The following is a 1798-nucleotide window of genomic DNA, read 5'->3' as shown; positions in this document are numbered from 1 at the left end:
TTATTCACTTTGAAAAAGAAGGGTTCCAACAAATCCTGTATGTCCATTAGCATCACTATGTATTTGTCCGCGCTGGGGAAAGTTTTCGATATAAACTCTGTCATTTTGTTGAAGATTGAGGATAGCAGTTTTAGAAGAATGGGCTTCAAAGCCATTGGATTGGTTGAGACTGCTGTCAGTATGAGTTGCCTGCACTGGAGTACCATTTACCATTAATTTGGCTACGATAGAGGAAACATACCCAGACCGGATGTTCCAGCTAAATAAGTAAGTTCCGGGAAAAGGAGCCGTGAAAGTTCCGGTCGCAGAATTGTATGCATTTCCAACATTTGTCAGTACTTGATCAAATTTCAAAACAAAATCTTGCTCACCATGAACGTAGTTCTTGGACAGAACAGCATCGAAGGCAACATTGGGATAGGATGGATCTAGCCCTAAAAATATGTGAAAAATATACACAGCCACTCGAATAAGGAAATCTATAGGTTTCACTTTGTAAATACAGCTGTTTCTCAAAACACGGCTCTTTTGGGGAAATCTTGAATATTCATAGAAAATTAATTTTGTTTACATACTGGTTCCCAGTTATGCTCTCTGTGTTCCATATCAGAGAGACAGAACGTGGGAATGTAACAAGTTAATAAACACGTGCATATTGTTTACATTGAAATCTGTGGTAACCTTTCATTCGAGGTAGCTGTAGAAAGAAAATTAGTGTTAGTTTAAACTCTGATAAGTTCAGGGCATATAAACGTAAAAAATATGCCGCACAGCCCTATATCTTGACCTTTGAAAAAATTTGTGGTGCATATGAACTTAATTCTAGGATAAGATTTTTTTCAAAAATTCATAGTAAAAGTGGTACAATTTTAGCCGTTAAAGGAGGTCCTATGGAAAATTGCAATGTTAATATTTACAGAAATGCAACCTATATAGCCTTGTTCAACGGGTAGGTTTAGTTTGCCCAAATCATATGTAAATTCATATTTCTAACGAGGATTATTTAGAAAAAAACATTTTCAGATTACAATAACAGTAATTTAATCTCCCATACAGAGTTATCGGTCCTTGCTAGAGGGAGCACGGACCGATAACTTTACATGGGAGATTGCCAGATATCCTCCTTCATGTGTGTATTTTGATGTTGTACATCGATATTACAACGTAGTTCTGAAAATCGTTCAACCTTATAAAATATATAAATGTATAAATAGAACATCTTCAAATCTTCTTATCTTTATACTAAGAACACTTTTAACACAAACAGATGTTATCTTTGAACCAGGCAAACAAGTACACACAGGTTTGCGTGTATTCGCGCTTGTTTGTGTGTTTCAGTTATTTATTAATGCGTGTTGGTTATGCATGTAATCTATTAATGATAGTATATATCTAATAAACGTCGGATTATGACACTGTAAGAAGAAATTTTCATATAAAGTACGATTGATATTGATTGGTATATTTTCTTTAGGACAAATATTTAGTATACAACCAATACTCATTAAATAATAGATTGATATTGATTGGCATATTCTTTTTTTCCTGGTAATATTTCTTTAGGTCAAATATTTAATCATTAAATAATAGATGAATGTCTTACTTTTAACATGTCCATTAAGCAAATTTTCTGTCAATGTTTCCAATTTATTCACGCGTTCCTTCAAACTTTTAAGCTCTTCAATTACATTTCCTTTATCATTTGCAGCACATAATCCAAAACACAAGACTAAAAAGGTAATAAGTCTACAATCCATTGCTTTTGAAAGGAGGTCAAGCATATACACTTATTGAATAT

At 33.5% G+C, this 1798-nt stretch overlaps 1 protein-coding gene across 1 annotated transcript; it reads right to left on the bottom strand.

Annotated features, from left to right (window-relative positions):
- On the bottom strand, positions 1 to 1798 carry LOC134727948 (complement C1q-like protein 4). The gene is made up of 2 exons (XM_063592346.1): positions 1604 to 1798; positions 1 to 434 (listed from the first exon to the last, which is right to left on the bottom strand). The coding sequence occupies exons 1-2, from the start codon at positions 1779 to 1781 to the stop codon at positions 1 to 3; spliced, it is 612 nt and encodes a 203-aa protein (XP_063448416.1). The 5' UTR covers positions 1782 to 1798.

The sequence above is a fragment of the Mytilus trossulus genome, chromosome 8 (assembly GCF_036588685.1).
Source record: "Mytilus trossulus isolate FHL-02 chromosome 8, PNRI_Mtr1.1.1.hap1, whole genome shotgun sequence".
NCBI lineage: Eukaryota > Metazoa > Mollusca > Bivalvia > Mytilida > Mytilidae > Mytilus > Mytilus trossulus.
The sequence above is the reverse complement of the archived record's forward strand: the minus strand, read 5'-3'. Positions and strand labels throughout refer to the sequence as shown.